Below are 25,059 nucleotides of genomic sequence, written 5' to 3'. Positions count from 1 at the left end.
TGGTGGTGGGAAGAGGAAGTAGCTCTGTGCACTGTCATTTACTCCTCCCCCAGCTGGGAGATGGCAGTGCGGGGAAATGATGGCTTGGAGACTTTTCCCTTAATGCCCCATCAGCCAGCATCATGGAGCTGAGCAGCAGCCAGAAGGGAGCTGCACAGGTAAATGCTCCCCTGTCACCCTCATGCCCAGACCCTTCACAGCCAGACCACTCCTATCCCACCAGCTTCCTGCCTTTACCCCCAATCCCATCCCATTCCCCAGCAACCCCCTTCTGCACACTGAACCCCTCATTTGTGGCTGCACCACAGACACTGGGGGGCCACCCCCACCGTGGGGCTGGAGCATGAGGGGAGTGAAGTCTTTCAGTCAGAGGCCATATCAGTGAGGGTTTGGGGGCTTTATTTTGTTTTTGTGTTTTGCTTCTCACTTTTGTGTGGCTCTTGACTGATTTTTCTGTAGGTCAGTGGTGTCAGACCCAAAAAAAGGTTCTCCACCCCACTGTAAGACAGAAACAGATATCTCTCCCCTGCCAAGTAGAACCTTAAGGTAATTAAAGGTTCTGGATGGCTTCAGTTAGTCATAGGTGAAATAATGTTTCAGAATGAGAAAGGAACCTTTTAGCACTTTCTTCAGATAACTGATTCCCTATCCTGGATACACTGGCCTATAGTAAAGGTGTAGTAGCTTGGTGGCAACAAAGCCAGATTTCTCAGTTTGCTTCCTGTTAGTATACATATTAACCTTGAATAGTGGTCCAATCAGTTACCAATATTTGGAGTCTGCTGCCTCAGTGCCAGTTGAATTGATACCTATGCATGCTGTGAAGCCTCATCTGATGTGTACTGGACTGAGACCAATAATTCAGTTTATTTTTAATATGGTGGTACGTACCAGCTAAATTAATTTCATGTAAGAACTTTATCAAACAAATATCAATAACTTTAGATCACGTCTGAACTTGGCTGGATTCAAACTGACAATCTGGAGGGGACAGGCTCTTGGCTGGTTGTCTAAGCGATTTGGTCTCCTATCTTTAAACAGTGAATAGTTTATTTAGAATGGAATGGTAAATAAAAGATTTTCAAAAGATGACATTCGTTATTTTCCTATACTCATGCGTGGGATGATGTAGTGCTTTTGGTATCAGGATACAGCCCCTTGATTAGAAGTACAACTTAAAATCCATCTTGTGCTAGCTTTGCGTAAGGGTAAAATGATTTGATTATTTCAGTCCATCCCACATCTCAAAAAATCAGCACTGGTGCTAATTTCAAGTTGCAAAGAAAGATCAATGATTTTATAAATTGGGGTGGGGAACCTCGGGTTAGGGGTCGGCATCTGGACTGTGGCTTGTCCAGATCTGGACCTCGAGTCTCAGGGTTCCGCTCCATAGAATCTGGTCTGCAGTGGGTGGAAGCTGCAGAGCCCTGAGCCTCACGGGCCTGGTCCAGCAAGCTGCGGTCCAGATCCAGACTGTGGGCTCAACCAAGAACTGGGGGCAGGAAGCAGAGCCAGGCTCTTGCTGCAGGTAGCTGCTATTCTCCCTGCTTGGAAGCTTTCTGCCACTTCTCCTTGCTGGAATTCTGGTCAGACCAGTAGAGGATAGTGCCTGGGAGCAGTGGGGTGTGCGTGCGTGTGCAGAGCCAAGTGCATCCAGGGGTGCTGCAAGACTGAGTGTGTCCCCATTTCCCAGACTGTGCACCACTTGTGTGGCCTCAGCTGATTTGTCATGGGGTCAGTGGCCCCCAACCTGAAACAAGTTCCTACCACTCCATTATAAATAGATGGATTTAATTACTATGTCTTGTTGTTGTATGTCTTCACTGAAGATTTTAATGCAGACTGTTACTTGGGTCTTGTCTCACCATCCTACCATCCAGATACACAAGGATCTCCCCAGAAACTGGTGCTTTCACACAGACTAGCTGGCTCATCTGGAGCTGTAGGCTGCAATCTGCTGCTGCTTGCAATTGACTTGGTAGCCTGCCCTTTTGGCAGTGAGGAGGCTGGCTAAATCACTCAAGTGCTGGTAGTCTTCCAGTGCCTTCCCACAGTTATCCCCTTATGCCCAAAAGGACAGACCTTTTCTGATTCTCTGATCATGAAGCTGTTTAGCTCACTACAGTACAAAAAAAACTTAGCTTATATCCCTGAAATCCCATCAATACTTATGGATGAGTGTGGCACCAATGAGGGCACTGAGATGTGGTTTTTCCTGTGTGTCAGATCACACCTGTTCTAGGCTAACTTGCATATGTGGACACAGGTGCTGATCATCTGAGTTAATTCTGCAGTGAAGACATACTGTCATAAAGTGGATGAGTTGTACTGATGAGAAACATGCCAATGACTTAGGTTCTACTTGCTCTGATGGATAAACCAAGATCTCTGTCCAGCATTGTCATTCCAGTATCTTTCATCAGCGTTACATGTGCTTGCATATTTCTTTCTAATCTCCTGGCTTTGCTGTGCAAGTTTTGAGACATTTTGTGGCTCATGTTAACTTGTTTTTCCTTTTTAGGATTGAATATGATGCGTATCGCACAGATCTAGAAGAACTTAATCTTGGTCCTCGTGATGCAAACACTCTACCAAAGATTGAGCAGTCACAGCAACAATTCCAACTCCATAAAGAGAAATATGACAAAATGCGCAATGATGTATCTGTCAAATTGAAATTTTTGGAGGAAAACAAGGTAAGTTATAATGTCACCTCTTACACCAGGAAAGTGGAGTTGCTTTCTGCTAGATTCTGTCTTGAGGTCAATAACTGACATAGCAGCGTATTTTCTTAAAATACAGTCCACTTCAAAATGTAGAACAAGAAAGAGAAGTAAACGAGATTGGTTTTTGAATTCTTATTGTACTGTGGGAGTGTTCCCCCATGGAGTTAGAGACCTCCAGTCCCTCACTTTAAACTACTGAGGTAAAAGCATATAATAAAGATGAAGTAGATATATGAAAATATTGCTACTGCACTTTTTCACGTTTATGTATAATAGTGATCAACACATTGTTTTACTAATTGTGATCTATGATTGGACTGCAGGCTCAAAATGCAGGGCATTATTACTGTATTGGGTTGGGTAATGCCTGCTAGAGGGATATGTGTAAATACAGTGAGGAACAGCAGGAAAGAGACCCTTTCAGAATTAATCTTTCTCACTGTTAAGAATAGTGTGGAGTCATGATACAAGAGTCCTATAGCACCTTAAAGACTAACATATTTAATTTATTAGGTAATGAGCTTTTGTGGGTAAGACCCACTTCAGATTTTCAGATGGAGGTACAAGCACTTTGAAGCAAAGATGTGCTTTCTTTAACCAGTATTAGGTGAGGGTTTGAATGAAGAGTTGTAACAATTGTTCTACATGACATCTTCAGCTCAAAAGCAAAGCTATTCTGGATCTCTCATCTCGAATCTAGGCAAACAACTGGTTCTTGGAACATTTTCCCTTTCTCATAGATTCAAGATTTCTTCCTTTCCTGTCTGCCTGCTCCCTTTCCTTCTATGGGGTCACTCGCTTGCTTGCTTGCTTGCTCTCTTATCATGCAATAGTTACTTTTCCTTGGACATGCAAGAGTCACTATTATTCCCCACCCTACCACTACTCCTGTGAACTGGAAAAATAAACACTTCTCCTGCAAACTCCTTAGTACTTGTTTCTAGTGATCTCTGTATGCATGGATTTGGAAGCAAGGTCAGGATTAAGATAAAATGAAGATAACTTGACAAAATGAATTTTCCTTACTTCCTTTTAGGTATAAAAATAGAATTGTCTTTAGATTTTGAGACTATGAGGTGTTAATATGTGCCTGGAATAGTTAGGGTACTCTCCCATCATTGCAGATACAGGGAAGGGAGCATTGGCAGGCTCTGTCTCTTAACAATGGATGAACATTTTCAGTAGTTCACCAGCTCATTGCAGAACCTTGACAGTGGGAACATTGCCTGTTAATTCGGCACAGCTGTTTCCTTAAACATACCTAAAAAAAGCCAAACAAACAAACCCTAAAACCTTTGCAAGTCTCAGAATTTACAAAAGAAATTATATCGGGCCAGATGTGCAGCTAGTGGAGGGGTCTGCAACCTGCAGCTCTGGAGCCACATGTGGCTTTTTAAAGGTTTCTTTGTGGCTTCCAAAACTGTAATTGCAAAGTTAAAAAACAAAACAAAAAAACCAAACAAACCCACCTCCTGATTATTTTTGATATATGGTGAATGTCTAAAAGCCCAAAAATGAACAACTCTCATCTAAAATAAACAAAGAATATGTGATCTTGAAACATTGGATTAACCCCACCTCCACCCCAGTGGCTTCCAGAGAGAGTGAGTAAAAGTCAGGAAAATAGTGGTACAAACACACATGTGTAAAGGCTGAGGAAATAGAATATGTAAAAGGCTTGTGAACATCTTGCAGTAGACATGTATTGCTTTACAAATCATTGTGTGTGCACTGTTCTTAAAAGTGGGGTTATAAAAGTATGATTTCACACTATTTGTTAAGGACTGTCTCATACTCACTTGCATTGCGGGGGGAGATTTTTACTGAATTGGAAAAATGGCTCCTTGCTATTTCGGTTGCTAAACCCTGAACTGATGCACTGAAGTTATATAAGGCTTTGTCTACACTATAAAATTAAAATGGTCAGCGTACAGCCACCTCAGTCATTACCATGGTGGTTCCTGTCCACACTGCACCCCACTCCATCCTACCCAGGAGCACTTCCACTGAGTTTAACTTTATGAGCCACGGACAGCTGGAGCTCCCCTCACCTGGTGCCAACAAATAACATAGTGTGTGAGAGGACACTACATCACCATAACTACATTGACCGAAGGGCTTGAGGAAGTGGAATTATTAGGTCAATGTACTGGGCAGCTGACATCATCAGGAGCTGCCTTATGTCAACCTAACTCTGTAGTGTAGCCTAAACTTAAATCAGACAATGCAAGTTAAAATAAGCTCTAAACGTAAGGGGAAAAGGTGTTGGAGAAAATATCCTAGTGAGGAAAGGAGAAATTCTCCACCCACACACTTAAAAAAACCCACCTCTTCCCTGTGGTTTCCAGCTTTGCACCCACTAAAAATTCAGCTCTTCTCTGTGGATTAAGATTCCTTACTATATCGGCATCAGCATTAGGTCCAGAGGTTCACATTCCTTCAAGAATATACATACTGCAGATCAATGTATCATCTGCAAGTGAACAGCACACAACTCCTTAAAGGGCCACATTCCCAGGTGTTGAAAATTAGTGTTATCTGGTATTTTTCTGTTCACACCTAATGAGCACCTGGCCCAGCACATTAGTGTTAGTGTCTAATCCATGATTTGCAAATGAAAGAACTGTGCTATAATCTATATTCTTGAAGCAACCTGAACTTCGGATCCCCATGTTAATGCGAATACTGAAGTACTAGTTCTCAAAAGAGCTGAACTTTCCATGTGTGCTGAACTGGAAACTGTTAAATGTTTGTTTCCACAAACTGGTGCACTGAGAATTTTTTTTCACGGCTTCCTGTTTTTTCCTGTTATGTCTATGATTAAGGGCTTAATGTAATTGTATAGTTTGCTTTTTTTCCTTGAAATGATTTCTCTTTTGTAGGGGTCTATTGATGTATGACTTTAAATACAGCTGATGATAGTACTCGCTGAACTTTTTCCCTTGAACTTTTGCATTTTTCTATCCATATCAAATTGCAAATTTCATGGTTGTATAAATACAAATTACATGAACGCACCATCCGCGTGCAGTTTGACATACAAATACACTCACACAGTCAATCTAAAGTGGATTTGTGTTTTCCTACAGATTTAACTGACCCTTAAGAGTCCATTTATAGCCACCTCGTTATTTATTAAGCTGAATGTTGCAGAGACCCCTGATGAATTCTTCCTTCCTTCCTCCGGGAAGTCTTGGTTAACAGCAGAGTTATATTGGCTGTTACAGCCTGCAGTCCTTAAACTTGTCCCCACAAGCAGGTTTCTGCAACTAAGGGGTGGGGGACAGGTAATGCCTGTGGAGGGAACTGCCATTTGTATTGGAAATAGGGAACAAAAGAATTGCCTTGTGATGCCTTGTAGCTAACCCTGAACTGGAGTGGGAGACTTGCCATTTCTTAAGGAAGCCCTATCTTATTTTGCAGTAAAAAGGCTAAAGTCTGTTTGGGTTGGGCAGAAGTTGGAGTTGATTCTCCTTTCCCTCCTTCACTGACTAAATGCAGCCTCTGTACAGGGAATAAGTCCTTACCTCCTGGACATAGGATTTAGTAACAGATCTCAAGTGCGTTCTACACAGTGGACATTTTGTTCTTATGATAGTTTGAGGTGTATGTTTTTTCTTACAAAGATAGTACACAGTTCAAGTTCTGTACGGTTGCCATAAAATAAACATTTGTACATAAATACCTACTTAAATATTAAGAGTGACACTGTTTTTAAATGTAACTGGTGTGATTTCTAAAGATGTAAGTAGAGTTTTAAGTACATGTGCTAAGAAGCTTTTTGAAAATTAGTGAGATCTTTCTGTACATTTTCAACAAATAGAATGGAATTAGCACATAAATTTAAGGACTAATGGTTTCAGTTTCATACATAAATTATAAAATCTGGCAGTTGGTCTTGATCTTGAACCTTGAGAGAGATTTCACTCACAGCAGCTCCTTTTTAAAAGGGATTTTAAATAACTGCGTCTGTGTACTTACCACCCTTGTGTGTTTTCCAACTACATGGCATTGGAAGCTCCAAAATATTTCCTGTAGGACTTTCATAACTACCGTTCAGAAATGGAGGCTTTGGGATCATTGTTCATAATCAAAACAGCCCTAATGAGATATCTCTTTAAATACACCTTCAGGGCTGTATCGAACATTTTCTAAAGCTACCATCTCTGTTATTGGGTCATTGAAGCCAAAAGTGGAGTGTTACTTGCTGTAATAGGAGCCCATCTTGCCAGGCTGTAGCTTTGTCTGTACAGTAAACCATCAATTTCTTTTTTTTTTACGGACCCCTATTTAGCAGACTTCAGGAATAATGGACATTTCCCCATTGTTCCCATAGTCAGCTGGGGTCCAAAAAGTCCTAAATCCTTCCCCTGCCTCCAAAAAAAGGAAGTGGGAGAGACTTACTGCTGCCTCAGACTGCATCCTGGTGGGAGGAATGTGTGGTGGCTCCAGCGGCGGCAGCTCCTGCAGGCCACAAGGTGGCCCTTCCTGCCAGCATGTGATGGGTTCTTCCATGCACGGTGAGGCAGCTTCAGCCATGTGTGGCAGCAGGGTCCCTGTCTCACCTGCACCATTAGAGTCTGCCTGAGACCCCGCAAGGATTGAGCTAGCGGACTCAAGTCTGTCTTGTACGAGAAGTCTTTACCACCAGCAGCCCTGGATAAGCCAGCAGCTAAACCTGTGGCCAAGGGTGAGGGCTCCAAGCATCCCCTGCCCTCCAGAGGGCCTTACTTTGTTGATCGGTGCCCTCTCCTGTGCATTCCTGGCCGTTGGCAGTGTCTGTATGGGCCACGCCAGAAGGCAGGTTCCTGGGCACCGTTCTTGCCAGCATGGTCGAAAAAGGCACATTCAGTGCCTAAACATAAACATGCAGCATTGATTTTGTCAGCACCAATAATGCCCTCAGCTTTGGTAAACCCATCTCTGGCAAAGTGGACCACTCCGGTGTCTGTGCCTTGTGCTGTGCCTGCCAGAAAATGTCATCACTCATTCTCTTTGCAACCGAGTGCTTCACACAAGTTTAGCGTGGATACCCTTCCCCATTCTTGGTCACCAGGGAGGCAGCTCAGCATAGGCATGGGGCGTTGTCTACCCCTTCCGCACTGCAAAGACCAGCATCGAGGACCCTGGCGCCAATGTCCGTGCCAACCTAGCCAGCTACCAAATACGGCACTATCTTATCAGCACCGCTCATTACCTCAGCTGTTGGCTTCCCCTTGCCAGTCCCACCACTTGGCATCATCATTTGCCTCTCAGGCTAGACCCCGACTCCTGGCTCCAAATCTGATGGTGCCAGTGTATTCTCGTCACAAAACTCGAGTCCTCTGCAGCCTTCGCAGATTGCCCCACTGGTTCCGGACGCTATGCAATATCATCCTTCACCTCTGCCATGGCTTGCTCGGCATTATTCCCGGCCGAAACAACAGTGGTCCTCAGGACCCGAACCAATACAGCACCTGAGCACTCAGTCAGCGCCAACCTCATTTTCAGAACCATGCCCATCTACAATGCAGTTCCTTCTGTCTGTGTGCCCCGGTACTGAGGGGTCCTCCTCTGAAGGGGCCTCTCCTCTGCACCCGTCCTCATCACCAAATGATGCAGTGCCCTCCACATTACCCCCTTCCATCGCCGATGTCCAGTCTTTCCAGGACCCTTTCTGCCATGTGGCACGTCCTTGGACAAGGACACTCAGGAGGTCCTGATGAGTCAGTACAGACTACTTCATATAACACAACCTTTTCTGTCTTCCAGGATGGTGTTACCTATGGATAAGGCCGTCATGCACCCAGCCACAACCCTGTGGCAAACTCCAATGTCTATCACCCCCAACAGCAAACAGGTGGACAAGAAATACTTGGGAGCACCCAAGGATGCCACATTTTTGTTCACTCGCCTGTCCCCTAATTCCTTGGTAATGGACGTGGTCCGTAATAAGACACAACCATTCAGATCCACGCCCCAGGATAAAAACTGCAAAAAATAGGATATTAAGGGCTTGGAAATTTATTCCTCAGGCACCCTTCTCCTCCATGCCACCAACTATATGGCCATGCTGGTGGATTATGATTCCAGAACTATTCCAAGTAACAGGAACTTGTCCCAGTGCTACTAGAACACCAGCGCCAGACACTGCCCAGCATCATCAAGGAGAGCCATACCATCACCAGAAGGATGGTACATGATGTACACGCCCCTAGTCAGGCGAGCCTGGTACTCTCCATTCCAGCGTATTTTTGGGACCAATACGAACAGGCCCAGCAACAGTCCCGGTTCCAGCAGCAACATCAAAGGCTCAGGCCACAGCACCATCATTCAGGAAGGCAACATCAAAACCAGCAGCCCTGGACATCCCACACTCAGCCCTTGAAACAGCAGTTTCGAGAATTTGGGTGAGGGTCTGATCCATCGCTTCCAAGAGGACATTGTTCAGCCATTCCACCACCATCTCCTCCCCTTCCTGCATCAGTGGTCTGCCATCACCACAGACAAATGGGTTTTGGAACTGGTTGAAAAAGGATACTCCGTCCCCTTCACCTCTCTGCCCCCTACCCGCCCCATTACCCCCTCTCTTTTCAGGGACCCTTCTCACAAGAATCTCCTCGACCAGGAGGTCCCACACCTCCTCGGTTTGGGCGGGGGTGGAGCCCGTACCCGAGGAATTCTGGGGCAGGAGTTTTATTCCACCTACTTGCTCACTCAGAAGAAGAGCGTAGGACGGAGACCATTTTTGGATTTCAGACGACTCAGGTACATCCTTTACAGATGTTTCAGTATGGTGACTCTTGTTACCATTATTCTGGCCATGGACAAGAACAATTGGCTCTCAGCCCTCGACCTACGGGATGCATATTTCATGTCACCATTCATCCAGCTCACAGGCACTTCCTTTGCCTTCACAGTGGGGTGATCCCACTGTCAGTATCAGATCCTTCCGTTCGGGCTTTCCACCGCACCATGTGTGTTTTCCCAAACTTTGGTAGTGTTGGTCACTTATCTTCATCATCCAGGAGTCATCATCTTCCCGTACCTGTACAACTGCCTCATCAAATGACAGTCACTTCCTGAAGCGTGACACATGGTTCACATTACCACACACCACCTACTCAGCTTGGACTTCCATATCAACTATGCCAAGTCTACTATTCATACATTTATAGGAACTCACATAAACACCATCATGGCCATGGCATCCGTGCCCATTCAAGAGTTTCACACTTTGTGCAACCTCATTCAGCCAGTGCGTCTGTTCCCTACCACTACGGTATGCACCTGTCTAAAGTTACTGGGCCGTGTGGCTGCCACCTCTTACATGGTCAAACAACCTACGCTTCCTATGTGCTGCCTTCAAACATGCATGGGCTCATGCTATACCCTGGCCAGGGATCCGCTCTCCAAGTCAGTGGCAATCCCTCCACAGGTTCTCGCTCCACCCTTTCACTGGTGTGCCATTTTGCCAACCACCACCCTCGGTCACTCTCATCACAGACACCTTCCTCCTTGGCTGGGGAGCGCACCTTGGTTGTCATAGGGTCCCCAGAGCACCTTTCCTTCAGTCCAACCTTTGGTTCCTATATCGGACCTTAACCATGTGCTTCACTGCCTTATGAAGCCTCCCTTTGAGCCCGTAGTGACGTGCTCCTGTCACAGCCCAATCAACCCTGGGTGAGCCCACTACTACCTTCCTCAAGAACGTATCTCTCATGGACATTTGTAAGGCAGCCACATGGTCTTCTAGCAACACATTTGCTTGGTGCTATGCTCTCTCGTCTTCCATCACATCTTCTCTCCAAGTGGATCAAGCTGTACTCTCTACTGTGGTAGTGACTGAGCTCCAAACCCACCTCCATTCTGCAGCTACTGCTTTATAGTCACCCAGAGTGGAGGACCCACAGGGGCACTGCTCGAAGAAGGGGTTCCTCACCTTCTGCACTACGGATTGTTTTTTTGAGATGTGTGTCCCTGTAGGTGCTCCACTTCCCTCCTGCTTCCCCTGCTTGGAGCATCTCGCTCTAAGTGCTGTGTAGAGAAGGAATGGAGGAGCCCATGCCACACATGCACCAGGGAGCATGAGAAGGCGCTTCTGCGCATGCGCAGTATGGAAAACCACAGCTATGGAAGAATCTCTGAGAATCAGCGCGAGGACTTGCTAGCACCCATGTGTAGACACATCTCAAAGAACAATCATTGCTGCACAAGGCGAGTAACTTCCTCTTCTTAAAATCCAGAGGGATTACTGCACTCAACTTCAGTTTCCTTTAGACCAGGGTTTGTTAAGCCATGTTCCGCGGAACATTGGTGTGCTGTGAACAAATTGCAGATGTGCCGCAAGCGTCTTCTGCTTTTTTGATACTTTCTGACACTGATGAGATATATATTTGCTGTTGTTAAAGCCGGATGTAATGTTGTTGTTTCACTGCTGTGATACCTGATTAAATTATTTTGTTTTGTTTTTGCTGTATATGTTGCTGGGTTTTTTTGTTTGTTTTTCTTTTTTTGGGCTGACAACACATTTTTTTAAAGACAATTTTTATAGGTGTTCCATGGTCCCAAAAAGATGAAATGATAACCTGTGCCTTTTTCCCCCCACACTTTATTTGTGGAAGCTGAGACATCATTAAACTTGTCTTACCAAATGAGCATATGGGTGTCATCAGCATTCTAACAGATCTTATAGTTAGTCAAATTATGACTCAGTCTCTGTCTTAGGAAGTGAAGTGTAGTACAGGTTGAACATCTCTAATCTGGCACCCTTGGGAGCTGACTCGTGCCAGACGAGAAAAGTTGCTAGGTGATGGGAAGTCAATATTGCCTAGCATCATTACAAACACTCCCACTGCTTACTGGGCTCTTAGAAGACATTTAGAGGTAAACTGCAGCTAAATAATAGTCACAACACTGAGAGGCAGGACTGATGGCTGGAAACAAACTTTATTGGACCATGGTAAATTTGGCCACACCCATGATAAGTGGACATCCAGCTAACTAAAATCATACTGTATTATGGATGTTGCCAGACAAAGTTCTGGATTAGAGGTTCAACCTGTCCCTGTTAAACAAGTCCCAGAATAAAGCTATAGAATCTGCTACCCCATTGTTTCACGTTACTTCAGTACAGTCTTCCCTCACCTTACGAGGGTAATTCGTTCCTGAAAAACTCCTCTTAGGGCAAATTCTTGTAAGTCAAAAATGTAATTGCCATTAATTTCAATGGGAAAAAATGTTATGCGTTCTTGAGCCCCAAAATTTACACCCATTTACGCTAAAACAACACCACATCCCATTAAAATGAACACAATTACTTCAATAGTTAACATTAGTTATCATAACACAACCTAACAAGGCATTTTCCCTTCATTAATTACTCTACAATATGTCTGTTTACCTGCAGAGACAGGGGAATGGAAATCGAAGAGCACGTGGGAGGGGGACGCAAAGCCAGGTAGCTGCCCGCAGCTGCAGAAGTGGAGCCAGTGCAAGGGGGCGGGCAGGGCAGAGCAGGGCATGGGGAGGCAGCCCGGCCTGAGCGCAGCTTAGGTTAAGTGGGGAGGGAGTAGTGTCAGGGGCTGGCCGTGCGGGGAGCTAGGCAGGCACAGGAGGCCCCCAGCTGGCAAGGGACGGTGGAGAGGCCCCGCCAGCAGCGGCTGAGGCGCTAAATGCAAAGGAACGCCACAGGTGGCAAGCAGCACCTGAGGCACAGCTGCGCAGGGCAGGCAGTGGCAGCTCCGTAGCCACCCAGGGAGCGAGCGGCAGGGGCGGGGCTGGGATGGGCTGCTCGCCTAGCAGCCGCTTCTCGCGGGAGCACCTGGGAGCCTGTGGCCGCTGGCTGGGCCGGGGCACGCCGCTGCTGCAGAGCTGAGGCGGAGACCCAGACCAGCCACAGGTGAAGGCTACGCTGGGGGCTCCAGGAAACCACTGCCGGGTGCTGCGGAGAAACGCACCATCAGGATGCAGCTGCGGGCAGCCGTTGCCTGGAGCCTCAGCCTTTCTTCTGCTGTAGGGCGTTCGCATCCCACTGAGGCGCACAAAATTGAAATCGGTCCTTGTAAATTTGAGGAAATGCCTCATAAGACGAGGTAGGGGTTTTAAATCAAACTCCTTGTAAACTTGAATTCTCATAACTCGAATGGGTGTATCTCGGGGTATGACTGTATATCAAATAGGAGACTATGTTTAAGAACTGCTAAGGGTCTTTCAACTTCTAAGGTTGAAGAGTCTCCATATTATTACCCAGTAGTTGCAAAGACTGGTCATACGCTGGTTTGATAAGCCCCTAATTAATTATTTATACAACAAGGGATGTGCCAGTGCTCAAGTGAAGAAAGTTGAAAAAGCAAGAGTCCAAACTGGTCTAATATTTTGGATCGTTGCCTTGGGAAGCAGCTGTCATTCATATGCCAGACTTCTTGCATATGAAGAAAATCCAAAACACATTTTATGAACTGTTATCCAATGCAGTAGGAACACTGAGGTGTGTCAAGGCTGATCCTCATTCTGGCACTTCAAGTACAGAAGGTGGGGCCCGCAAGAACTCTTTAAGTACCTTGCTACTAAAGGCTTCTGCTGCTTTAAAACAAAAAAACAAAACAAAAAGCTCAAGGTCACAGATTCCCTGGTGTTAGGTGATATGTTTCTACTTCCCAAGTGCAAAAACCTCTTAAGGAACCCAAGACAACATATTGGGATGTTTCCCTGTGGGGTAATCTCAAGCTCTTAACCTTCCCTCAGGAGAGATCTTCGAAACAAATTGCAGTTCCTTAATAACTGACATTTCAGTCACAGCACATGCACACACAACTTCTTGCCTTATTAACAAAACAAAGATGACATGCTTGGTAAATATACTTAGTTGCTACGTGTTACAGAGCAACGGGGAAAAAAAGATGGATCAAATTTATGGTACTCTGGAATAATAAATCTTAAAAGCAGCAATGTGCATAAAAGGGTAGTGAGTGGCCTCATGAGTTGCCCTCCTTCATCTCAGTGGGCCACAAGAATGTTGGTCTCCAAGATGGTCTCCAGGTTAGGGTACTTTTGCTGACTGTGCTTGTGTACTTAGAAATTGCAAATTGTGCCAGTGGAACTGTAGCAGCTCTTTGATTGGATGCAGAGGAGGCACATGGTGCTCACTCCGTGTTGTGTGCAGTCTGCATGCACCTCACTTCATTTTTTTCAGGTTTCTGTGTGTCTCTTTGGTAATCCTGATAGAGAAAAACCCAATGTGGATGGAAACCTGCAGAACCTGACAACCTGCACTAGGGCAACAACTAAACAAGATGTCTTGTGGGGCACACACACAGAACTCTTGGGCTGTGTCTACACGTGCCCCAAACTTCGAAATGGCCATGCAAATGGCCATTTCGAAGTTTACTAATGAAGTGCTGAAATGCATATTCAGCGCTTCATTAGCATGCGGGCGGCAGCGGCGCTTCGAAATTGACGAGCCTTGCCGCCGCGCGGCGCGTACAGACGGGGCTCCTTTTCGAAAGGACGCCACCTTCTTCGAAGTCCCCTTATTCCCATGAGCTCATGGGAATAAGGGGACTTCGAAGTAGGCGGGGCCCTTTCGAAAAGGAGCCCCGTCTGGACGCGCCGCGCGGCGGCAAGGCTCGTCAATTTCGAAGCGCCGCTGCCGCCCGCATGCTAATGAAGCGCTGAATATGCATTTCAGCACTTCATTAGTAAACTTCGAAATGGCCATTTGCATGGCCATTTCGAAGTTTGGGGCACATGTAGACATAGTCTTAGACATAACAGGAAACATAAGCTGCATGTTGCCCTTCAGCTGTAGGTTGCCTGCCCCTGCTTTCAAGGGTAGGAGGTGTGAGAAATATATCTGTAACTTACTGCAAGAAGAGTTACAGTGTGGGTTGAATTTATACTATTACTTAAAAGACAGATTGTATTTCAGACGTTAACAAATATACTTGCCTCTTATTAGGAGAAAATGTAAGCCTTTTGCTAATGCTTACGGAGTATTCTGATCATATTTTTACACTTCTTTCTGCAAGGAAATAAATGCAGGAACATGTTCAGACATATATAGAATAAATGGCTGTAGAATGTAAACATTCTTATACACATACCCATGTTGAATAGTAACAGAGAGGAAGCCGTGATAGTCTATACACTATCAAAACAAAAAGCAGTCAAGTAGCACTTTAAAGACTAGCAAAATAGTTTATTAGGTGAGCTTTTGTGGGACAGACCCACTTCTGTCTGTCCCACGAAAGCTCACCTAATAAACTATTTTGCTAGTCTTTAAAGTGCTACTTGACTGCTTTTTGTTTTGACATACCCATGTGTTATCTTAGTTTTCATTGTTACCCCCCAAATTTTGAAGTGGGGAATGGAGTTATTTGATTTAATAGACACCAGTAGCACTTAGATGACATCACGAAAAGTTGGATTCTTGCATGAAAGGTTAAATATGTATTGAATAACACTTTTCCATTTTGAGTCTGAAATTTTAAATTAATACATCTAAAAAATCTCCTGTTATGTCTAAAGCCTTATGTCAGTCAAATGCCTCTTTGTCTTTAACCCCCTCTGTCCTTGTCCACAGGTTAAAGTATTGCACAATCAGCTTGTTCTGTTCCACAACGCCATTGCAGCATACTTCTCTGGGAATCAGAAGCAGCTTGAACAGACACTTAAACAGTTCCACATCAAATTGAAAACTCCTGGAGTAGATGCTCCATCGTGGCTTGAAGAACAGTAATCAACCCAGAAAAGAGGACCATTGTTTAACCTAGAATCTGTGCATAATCTGATAAAAATTAAAGGGTTGGGGTCAAAGGACTGTGGCAGTGATTCTTGCACAAACAGCTTTAATTTTTCCCTTTTGTAATACTGTAATTGAATATGGTGGGAGGGTAGGTGGCTTTAAGAAGGTACCCAAGCATAATTTCTGTCATTTCAGATTTTGAGTACTCCTTTTGTATGTGAGGGTTGATGGCTATTTCTGTAGTTTAAAAAAAACATATATATATATATATATATAGATTTGCACTGATGAGATGTTTGTGGTTTCTGGTCATTGTGGTGGCTAGTCAAAATATTTCCAAAGGGAAGTTTACATGATTTGTACCAACACCTGATATTTTATATATGAATATATTAAACATCTAATGAATCACTTTCATGTAATTGTGTTTTAAAAAGAAGAGTAAAAATATTTTGCAGAGTAATAATATAAGGCCTTCATGCAGTATCTGCACAGAGGCAACAGCTGTAATGGACGGCTGATTGACTCATGGAATTGCAGCAAATACCTTTTTGAAAGGTAGGTCTTTCCCTGTCCATTGCATATTTAAAAACAAACTCTAAAGAAGCAAGAATCACTGTCAGTTTGAGGCTTCTAAGCACACATTTTAGCTTTGCACCAAGTGGTTAGCTAGGTGAAGCCAATCACTTACAATACTAATTCCATTTTTAAATGTTTCTTTCTGTGTGAAACAAATACCATATTAGCCTTAAATCACAGGTATGTGCCTTTTCATAAGATATTTCTCTCAATCAGTGTACATAATCCATTTCTGTGTTCCCTACAAGGGAAGGGAAACATATAATATATTTCTTTCTACATTTTAGACTTACAATGAAACTTCGGTTAACATTAGTGGATTGATGTGAGGTTTGAAAGAAAAATAGGGCCAGTATAATTAACTGCAGCATATACTTCAGCAGCACAGATAATATGGCTGTTATTTGTATGTCTCATTTCTCCCTCAGTAGTGTAATCCCTATTAAATGTAACTATAAGTTAATTTCATCATAGGCATTTTAAATTCCATATATGGAAGATTCCTCATTGCACGTGTTCCATTGGTTTGTGTTATTTTTAAGTAAAATGAAGTACTTAAGGACTATTATTTACAACTATGTGAATGATATGATTCATGTACTATATGTTCAGGTGTCTTTCGGCTGATGTTTCACAAATTGTTTTCTGTGAGTAACACAGTAATGTAACTGTAAATCAAACATATTTACATCTTTCTTCATTAGAATCAATATCTGGCAGAGCCTTCTTTATTTTTGTATTCTGTCAGAGATTCTCTTGTAATCATTCCTCTTACATTCCCCAGAATGTACCTCCATCATAAATTTTTTATTCATATTAAAGGTGTTTGCTGCAATATCTTTTTCTTTCTCAATGACTACGAATAGAATTCTGCTCTACTTCTCTGAAATCAAACCTATTAGCAGCATCAGATGAACACAACATTTAAATTTCAGTACATGAGCACTGGGAGCATGGAAACAGTTTTATAACCTACAGTCAGGTGAATTCACACTATATGCAAGTTAAATTCCAGTGCAAACAAATCTACTTCTAAACAGATGACAATGAGTAAATGTTGAAGCCACTGTGGACCACATACTCCCTGACTGAATTGACCTTGTCGACTCTGGCCTTTCGCTTGAGTGGGACTCTATCCTTTTCATGAGCCTGTATAATTACACCTGCCTCTGGAATCTCCACTACATTGTATCTGACGAAGTGGGTCTTTGCCCACAAAAGCTTATGGTCAAAAATATCCGTTAGTCAATAAGGTGCCACAGGACTTCTCTTTTTTGCAGATATGGACTAACATGGCTTCCCCTCTGATACTTATAGGGTTAGGAATTGTACATGTAATCGGGTGTCTCTTCTGGAATGGTGTTCAGATGTCCAATCTGCTCCCTTTGATGTTAATCACTTTGGCTGGATGCGTGTGCTCTCTTTGGACAGCAGTGTAGACTCGCGGTTAGCCAACACTGCAGACCTTGGAGAGCCCCCAAGAACCACAGATCAAGCAAGGTATGAAGGCACTGGAGCCAGGTTTATTGTCGTTGATATGTGGTCTCCAACACCCTCATGAGCCTCCAATATGACTCAACAGTTTACATTGGTACATGCATATGCCGTGACAGTGGACACGACTCAGTTGACACCAAAGGGGCTTCGTCATCCCCTAGGTCGCTCACCACAGCCCATTACACACACTTTTATACACGGGTATAAACAAGTTACGTATCCAGGTACAACCCCCTCATTGTAATACATTGACACCCCCTAATGTAACTAGACCTACCCACTAACTTGGGGGTAATAGAGGTGCCATCAAAACAACACTATCCATCATGTTGTCATTATGACCTGTTTTTGCTTTAACCTACTGTTGCTCAGGCTTGAGGCCGTTTGCTTTCCCGTATGTTAACAAAGTATTGACTGTTGTTCTCGACCTTTAGCCTTACACCAAGCCTCTCATTACTACATTCCCCCATTTTTTGTCTTTTTAGGGGGAGGATGTTTACCCATCATCCTAGAAAAGTATAATGCATAGACTGAAAGGTGACCCAGTGGGCTAAACACTGTTATGTAGACACCTTTCTTCTGTCCATGCATTCGTGCCCTATCTGTCCCAAAGTCTGCACATTCCATCGTACGTCTGACGGACAGATTTTATTTGCCAATTTTGATTAGTCCCTTTTTGATGGGCCTGGGAATGTTAGGCCAGGGACCATAACCACAAGTGGGGTAAATGTGTTGGATAACATGAGATGGCTTTGATTACCTGTTGCTCATATGCATGAGAGTAGTGGTTTCTTTACAGTAAACAAGCTCACTCGATGACAAAACTCACATTTTAGATGTTACCTGTACATATGCCCTAACATGGTGATTTTCTGTGATGATGGAGTTAGCGGCCACTTCCATCCTTTTTCTGATTCTATGCTGAAATCTAGCTTTGTTAGCTTGCCTGTGCATATAACAGCACATTTCAAAGAGAACCACCACGGTAATGGCTTGGACTCCCATTAAGACAATACTTAGGGTCTGTACCACTGGATGTAAAGTGATGTCCTCTGGCATGGCTCACCATGGTGTTTCCATCTTTTGTACTTTTTCTGTTTCCTCTACCTGCTGTTGTATCAGTTGAGCTATGGGGATTAGGGCTTCTTTTGTTCTGGCTACCATGTTATGTATATCTGATTGGAAATGTCTATGGGAGGAAACAAATTACTCAGCAGATTTTGTAGATGTTCAGGGGGAGAGAGCATTTCAGTAGCAGTGTTCCCCAGGGCTTGTCGACCAAAAGGCATGAGAACCAATTTGGACTGTGCTGGTAACAAGTACACAAAATTCAGTATTAGTGGGAGTACATGTATAAATTTTTTTTTGAGTATCCAAGGGCACAGACTATATTTTGTATTTGGACTACCTCTTGTACTAATTCCTTGTGTATCATGAGAATCCAGCCTTTTTTTTTTTTTTTTGCATTATTAGTATTAATTATAGCATAGCATTCACACACAGCCATCATCCTTTATTTAATGCACCAAGCCTGATTAACGTCTAGGCCAGTATCTGTGACTAAACACACAGGGGTAATGTATATATGTATGTTATTTACCACAGTCCCCACACTGTTTGCATGATATGCTTTTGACTGGCTTCTACATCCATTTAGGGATGGTCTTCATGATGTACACATTTACCATCCTTGTGATGTCATTTAGGTATTTTCTAAAATTTAGCAAATTGTAAAAAATTTGGAATTAATCTTATAAATTTCTTATTCCTGCACATGCTTAATGATGGCTGTGTGGTACAATATTTGTGGCCAGTTTTGTAGCTGCTTAATTTTATTTGGTATGTATGCCTGTTTAGGAGGTATGTGAAGTTTAGAGTTATTACTGGAGCCTGTCTATAAAATCACAGTGTAACAAAAAAAAAAAAAAAAAAAAAAGCATGCAGAAACAAACAAAAACAACAATAAAAATACACCAATCACAACTAAGAACATCATGTAACATCCAGCAACAAACATGTTTCCTGTGTACTTTTAGTAAAGTCAGTTTTTATGATATTTCCTCTTATTAAATTTTGCGCAGGGATTTTTCATATTTGCAACTGTCCAGTCGTAGGTGCTCTTAAGATCAGGTGGCATGGCTCTGTGGATATGTTCTGCTTGTTGTCTTTTTGCTTTACACACCAACTGTAAAACAGATCCAGCTGGATGGGTTTGGCTTGCCATCTGTATCATAGCGGTAGATGGTAAGATCTCAGTTTACACATTCTGGACCACTGCATAGGTTTGGTCAATCTGCGTGGTATCAGAGTCTCTTTCTGTATTGGATAGCCCAGACTGCACTGGACAGCATGCATTGCCAGGCTGGTAATACCTGTGAAAATTAAAAAAAAAACAAAAACAAAACACTTCTTTCCCTTATGAGATCGTGTAGCCAAATGCAATTACTATTTTTTAATTATGCATAATGTGGCTTGGGCTTCTTGTAGTGTTCAATAGGCAGCAAGTTGTTTACAGAGTCCCAATTCATTTTTAAGAGCCATTAAGGTTCTGATATAATATGCATCAGGCATTTTTTTTTTAAGTGAGAAGGTTTAAATTTTACACCATACTTTTGGCAACAGTTTAGAAGTTTAATTTTGCTCTGTTTCACTGACCACTGAGATTATTCACATACTGCTCAATTTTTCCTGTTTGCAACACTTTTGGTCTTTTTCAGCATAGTTTTTACAATATTGTGAAAGATGGTGAGTGCATCATAGTACTTCATAGGCAAAATGTTCCATAAGTATTGCACACCCTGAAATGCAAAAGCTGTTTAATACCAAGACTCTGGCAAAAAATCCATTTGCCATATCAAGCACTGTGAAACACTTTATTTCAGGGAATGCTATTACAGCAGCTCCCTGCGTCACAGTTTTATTTTAACCCTTTGTAATTGATAGTTAATTTTCATGGTCCACGCGGTTTTTTGACTAGCCAAATAGGTGCCGTGTGAGGTGCTGAACACTGTGGATTAGTTTTCATTTTTTCAATTTTTATTAGTTTTCATTCTAGGGAATTTACTGCTCAGACATTCCAATGGGGGGTGGGGGTGTTTTAATTTACACTCATCCCTTGCTCTACAAGCACAATTGGTTCCCAACTTTGTGCTTGTAGGTGAAAACTCTTGAGAGACACTAAATTCTTATTAAAATACACGTTAGTCTCTGGTTCCTAGAGCTTGGTGAAGGAGTGGCAGCAGGTGGCGATGCTTTTGAGAGGTAAGCGAACCTGGGGTTGGAGGGTTGGAAAAGGTTAAAGGCTGGGGGCAGTTCAGGGCCATGAGTTGGAGGGGAAGTTTAAAACCTCATGGCTGGTTGGGTCTGTGGGGTGGGGGGGTTCAGTTGGGGTGGGAGTTTCAGGCTGCTGAAGGTTGGGTGTGTGGTCTGGTGGGTGGGGGTGGGGTCAGGCTGTGGCAGGTTAGGTCTACTGAGCTGGTGGTGCGGGGAGACATGGGGTTAGGCTGCCATGGGCTGGCAGAGGGTGGGGGGTGTGTCAGGCTGCTGCGGGACTGATGGGGGGTGGTTCAGGCTGCTGCGGGCCAGCGGAGGTATGGGGTCAGGCTGCCATGCGGCCAGTCTACAGGCCCACATGGGGGTTAAGCCTACTGCAGGTTGGGGCAGCGGGGCGTGATCAGGCTGCAGCAGGTTGGGGCCACGGGGCAGGGGTAAGGCTCATATTAGCGGGGGAAGTTCACTCTGAGTGAGCAAAGGTAGGTAAACCTGTCCCTTGTTTAAGCAGGTACTCGAAAGTAAAATGCTCGTTTAACAGGGATGAGTGTTATTGCTTTTACAGTCTGACTAGCAAGTCCCATTAAGGTCAAAGTTACATCATTAATTTCCTTTTTTACAATAAGAATTTGTTGAATACACGTATTTGGCAAATTTAAAATTATTTCCAATAGTTTTTTAATTTTTGTTTCAATCAGTTGCTATTCTCTCCCAGAAACAGCACACTTCTCCAGAATGGTATATGCACCAAGCTGAAGAAGTAGCTTACTGGATCACTCACAGCAGGATCATTCAATTCATGCGTTAACATATTTACTTTAGCAACTTTTGTTACAGATTTTTCCTCTGACTTTTTAGATTTATTGCTAATCATACATACCTGCAGCCGCACTGCTGCTTCTTATTCTCTCCTATTTTAAAATTTCAGGCAGGACCCACTCACTCGCTTGACTCACTCTGCCTCTTGCCATTCCACGATCTCTCCAACCCCAGCTGAGAGAGCCACAGAGGGAGACTATTCTAATCTCTCTGCTCTCTGCTGTGTCATCTCAGTTTTGAAACTCATGCACAGTGGTTCCCTTCTGTTGTTTAAAAGCATTTTTCAGTTTTTCAATCCATTCATTCCACGGCAGAGATTTACTCTTGTTCTCACAACATACATTCATTCATTCCTTTACTCTAGGGGCAGTATCCATTTTCAATAAATTTATTAATAAATTTTTAGTATCAATTTCTTTAGTATCAATTTTTTTGTATCAGTTTCCCCCATTAGTATCGTAAGGTATGTTTGAATCCTGCCTGCCAGTTTGGCAAGAGGTTTTCCTGGCAGCCTTGCTATTCCTCTAAGAGTAGTGATGGCACTACATAATTTAAAATGCTTTTGAGTTACACATTTAACCATTTGAGCAGCATTATCATCAAAACTTTGGGTTTGGCTGCTTAATGTTTCCAATAAAGTCTGTGCAACGCTGGTTCCCGGGCAATATTAATTTCTACTGTCTTTAATAGTTGTGCTCATTTATGCAACCATGCCAAAACTCATGAAAATTGTAAAGGGTGGGGGACTAACAGTTAATTCATTCCTTTTTAAAACGTTGAACCTGTCTGTGAACCCTCTGACTCAAGGTGCCCGTGACTTTTAACAAGGTGCCAACACTTTGTTTCAGTATTCCCCCATTTTAATCAATTTTTTAAAACATCCCCTTTCTCCTGGGCAGTATGTTGTATGTTTCTGATAGTCTGTTTACGGAGGAGCCTTCAGGAGTAATTGGGGGTGTAACGATAAGGAGCCTGACTTTCTCCTTCACCAGGTGTACTTCTCATTTTAACAAGAATTGATCTAGGTTTTGGCAGAGGTTTTTCCAAAACATGGTTCTCTGCATAAGGTAGTGGTTGCTGTGTGGTAGCTCCTGCCAATGGGTCAGTGAAGGAGGGTTTGCCTAAGTCATTCCCATTCCAACTGTCCCATGAACCATCTTGCAGCTTTGCTAGGGCTACCTGTATTAATGTCTATCCCATCTCTGCCAGCACTTTAAAAACATTGGCAGTCTGTTGTATAAGACAGGGACAGCACATTTTTTTTTTTAAATTCTTAACAGCTGTTTTCAATCAATTGAAGGAGGAAAATGTTACCTCTCTGGCACATTTGCTTCCCTGTCTGCAGGGTTAGCACTTTCTAGTGATTTATTGACTGTTACCTCCTTTCTCTCTCTGATCTTTCCCTTCACCTTGGAGGCAGGTAGAGTAGTATGTTGTTTAAGACATCTCACTGCCTGTTCCATCAATTGCGAAGGTCTGTACTTTTTGATTTTATTACTATTCTTTAGAGCTTCAGGTTCTGTCATTACTTTATATACGGCAGTCCAAGTTTCCCCACTTTCTTTTTTAAATTCATAAGGACCTCCCACCCCCGGCTGGCAATCCAGTGGGTCCATATTTCATCAAACTCTGTAGGGATTTTAAGGGAGGGGTTATACAGGGGATTCCCTAGCTCCGAGTTTTCTCTCTTGTTAGATCATGATTCCTACAGAGGACAGCTCACTTACTCACCAGATCAGTGGTAGGCGTCACCAATGTAATTGGGCATCTCTAACAGAACAGTGCTTGGACATCCAATCTGCTCCCTTTAATGTTAATCAGTTTGGCTGCGTGCATGTGCTGTCTTTGGACAGCAGTGTAGACTCCCAGTTAGCCAATCCTGCAGTCCTTGGAGAGCCCCCGAGAACCACAAATCAAGCAAGGTATGAAGGCACTGGAGCCAGGTTTATTGTTGTTGACGTGTGGTCTCCAACACCCTCACGAGCCTCCAATATGACTCAACAGTTTACGTTGGTACATGCATACGCCGTGACAATGGACACGACTCAGTTGACACCAACGGGGCTCCATCATACCCTACGTCGCTCGCCACAGCCCATTACACACACTTTTATACACAGGTATAAACAAGTTATGTATCCAGGTACAACCCCCTCATTGTAATACATTGACACCTCCTAGTGTAACTAGATCTACCCATGAACTTGGAGGATAATGGTGGTATCATCAAAACAACACTATCCATCATGCTGTCATTACAACCTGTTCCTGAACTTGGGATGGAATGTACCTTGTGCTAAGCTGTTCTCTATGGGGAGGGTGTAGGGAGTGCGTGGTATGAAGCAGGATGTGTTCATGTGTATCACTAAGTGCCTAGCTCTGGGTGTTTTTAGGCCCTGTGACTTATCACCTCTGTCTCTTGCTGCATTTCTGTAGACAGAATCTACTTAGCACAGTTTTTGCTTTAACCTACTGTTGTTCAGGCTTGAGGCCATTAGCTTTGCTGTATGTTAACAAAGCATTGACTGTTGTCCTCGGCCTTTAGCCCTACACCAATCCTCTCATTACTACAATGAAGTTAGACTTACCAGCCTGTAATTAATTGCCAGGATAATCTCAAGAGCCTTTTTTAAAAATTGGCATCACATTAACCATCTTCTAGTCATTTGATACAGAAACAGATTTAAATGCTAGGTTATAGACCACAGTTAGTAGTTGTGCAATTTCACATGTGAGTTGTTTCAGAACTCTTGAGTTAATACCATCTGGTGCTGGTGCCTTTTTACTTGTTTAATTCATCAGTTCATTCCAGAGCTGCCTCTAATGATGCCTCAATCTGGGATAGTTCTTATTTGTCACATAAAAAGAGTGGTGTAGTTTTGGGAATCTTCCTCACATCCTCTGCTGTGAGGAGTGGTGGAAATAGTTCATTTAGTTTCTCTGCATTGAGCTTATTATCCTTGAGTGTTCCTTTGACAGAGTTTCTGGCTAGCTTTTCTTCAAATTATTTTTGGCCTTCCTAATTATATTTGTACATGCCAGTTACCAGAGTTTATGCTCCTTTCTATTTTTTCTCACTAGGATTTAACCTCTGCTTTTTAAGTGATGCTTTGTTTGTCTCTCACAGCTTCTTTTATTTGGTGGCTTGGCTATGATAGCACTTTTTTGGTTCTCTATGTTTTTTTAATTTGGGGAATACATTTTAAATTGAGCCTATAATGTCTTTTTAAAAAGTTTCCATGCAGCTTGCAGAATTTCACTCTTAGCACTGTGCCTCTTAACTTCTGTTTAACTTCCTCATTTTTGTGTAGTCCTCCATTTTGAAATCTAATGTGACATTATTGGATTGCCGTAGTGTTTTCCCTACCACAGGAATGTGTTAAATCCATTTATATTACATTCACTGTTACCAAGAAGTCCAGCTACATTCACCTCTTGACCAGA

The 25,059-nt window shown here is 43.2% G+C and overlaps 1 protein-coding gene across 3 annotated transcripts in view; it reads left to right on the top strand.

The window, feature by feature from the left end:
- Positions 1-16,864, top strand: part of ARFIP1 (ARF interacting protein 1) — an 88,141-nt gene extending 71,277 nt beyond the window's left edge. For all 3 annotated transcript variants that reach the window (XM_074993170.1, XM_074993171.1, XM_074993169.1), the window contains 2 exons: positions 2,522-2,696; positions 15,289-16,864. In XM_074993170.1, the coding sequence (XP_074849271.1) occupies positions 2,522-2,696; positions 15,289-15,444 (331 nt within the window). In that variant the 3' untranslated portion in view covers positions 15,445-16,864. The remainder of the gene's footprint in view (positions 1-2,521; positions 2,697-15,288) is intronic.
- The last annotated feature ends 8,195 nt before the right edge of the window (positions 16,865-25,059 follow it).

The sequence above is a fragment of the Carettochelys insculpta genome, chromosome 4 (assembly GCF_033958435.1).
Source record: "Carettochelys insculpta isolate YL-2023 chromosome 4, ASM3395843v1, whole genome shotgun sequence".
NCBI lineage: Eukaryota > Metazoa > Chordata > Testudines > Carettochelyidae > Carettochelys > Carettochelys insculpta.
This window is presented reverse-complemented; position numbering and strand designations above follow the sequence as displayed.